The sequence below is a fragment of the Pyrus communis genome, chromosome 11 (assembly GCF_963583255.1).
Source record: "Pyrus communis chromosome 11, drPyrComm1.1, whole genome shotgun sequence".
NCBI classification, from domain to species: domain Eukaryota; kingdom Viridiplantae; phylum Streptophyta; class Magnoliopsida; order Rosales; family Rosaceae; genus Pyrus; species Pyrus communis.
This window is the reverse complement of record NC_084813.1, coordinates 8,696,166-8,697,814: the sequence shown is the minus strand read 5'-3', so window position 1 is coordinate 8,697,814 and position 1,649 is coordinate 8,696,166. Positions and strand designations below refer to the sequence as shown.

The 1,649-nt window shown below is 39.4% G+C and overlaps 1 protein-coding gene across 1 annotated transcript; it reads left to right on the top strand.

Moving 5' to 3' along the window:
* Positions 1 to 697: 697 nt before the first annotated feature.
* Positions 698 to 1,277, top strand: LOC137708971 (uncharacterized mitochondrial protein AtMg00820-like). The gene is made up of 2 exons (XM_068448124.1): positions 698 to 782; positions 898 to 1,277. The coding sequence occupies exons 1-2, from the start codon at positions 698 to 700 to the stop codon at positions 1,275 to 1,277; spliced, it is 465 nt and encodes a 154-aa protein (XP_068304225.1).
* Positions 1,278 to 1,649: the final 372 nt, after the last annotated feature.

The window sequence follows — 1,649 nt, the reverse complement described above, 5'->3', positions numbered from 1 at the left end:
ATTGAACTCTCAATGAAAGCACCAATTTGTGGATGCAAATTTCTTCTTCCTTGTTCTTGGACAAAATTGCACCTACAAAACAAATAACACCTTAGGTCAAGGCCAAGAGCCTTATGCACCCACGATGATTTTTGGTGGGGGGGTCTTTGGCAGAAGAACCTTTGATGCCGAAGTTAGAATTTTGAGGAAAAGTGTTTGGAGAATTTTGAGTGTTTAGCAAGAGTGAAGACCTAGGTTTTTAGAGAAAATCAGGTAGAATATATAAGGCATGGTCGGCCCCCTTGGGAGAGAAGGTGACCGGCCTCTTGTGTGTTTTTTGTGTGTAATTGGTAGTTTAATTAGCCATTAATAGGTTAATTAGGTAATAAATTCATTAATTAGCTAATTAACATAATTTAAAAGGAATGTTTTGGGGGTTACCTTGTGGAGAAGATATGATAAGGGATGGATGAAATAGGTTATAAATAAATACCTATTTGGGCAGTTTTGACTTGATTGAGAGATGATTGTCCATTGCTCGTGCGTAGGAATTCTGATGTGCCTCGAGGGTAATTTTGTCATTTTCATCCTAAAATTCACGTGTTGCCTCTTGATTATTTTTGGCTCCACATACACTTTTTCATATGCCATTGCTGCTGCCCCTGCACATGCCTTTCCTAATTGCTGGGTTCCTCCCTTTTTGGAGCCCAAGTCTATTATGGCTACACCAGCATTGACCCAACCTGTGCAGCTTATTGCTACTCCTGATCTGCTTGCATCTACGCCTCCATCACCACGACCTGGTTGGTTGCCTTCTCCTTACTCGCTAGCCTCACCACCTGATCTCGTTCCATCACTTATTCACCTGCAACATCCTATGCAAACTTAGTCTCACATCGCAGCACAAATTTTTTACAGATGGTGCTGTGCAGTACTCGTTGCCTGCTGTTCTTATGACATCTATCACTGCCCTTGTTGAACCAACGTGTTTTACAAAAGCCTATTGTCTTCCTGAATGGTGTGTAACTATTACAAAGGAGTTAAATGCCTTACTGAAGAATGGTATGCGGTCTCTTGTTTCACTTTATCCCTCACAAAATATGGTTGGTCACAAATGCGTTTTCAAAATTAAGCATTATGCCGATGACTCTATTGAATGGTATAAAGCTCGTCTCATTGCTAAGAGCTTTCATCGTCAATATGGTTTTGATTCTCATGAGAGGTTCAGTCCTGTTGCCAGGCCTACCACTATTCGGATGGTTTTTGGTCTTGCAGTCACTCATGGTCGATCTATTTGACAACTTAATGTAAAAAATGTATCTATGAATGGTTACTTGCAAGATGAAATTTTTATGACACAACCACCAGGCTTTGTTGACCTCAGCATTTGAATCATATGTGCAAATTACACGAAGCCTTATATGAACTCAAGAAGGCTCCTTATGCTTGGTGTCAACGTTCTAGCATCTTTATTATTCGTCATGGTTTTGTGCAAAGGCAAGTCAACCCTTCTTTCTTCATTTTTTCACTATGTAAATGCACACTTATCTTGTTACTATATGTGGATGATATTGTGTTGATTGTACTGATATTTCTTCTATTCAGCGATTTATGTCTTTTTTGAGACGTGAATTTGAAATTAAGGATTTAAGCCCTCTTTATTACTTCCT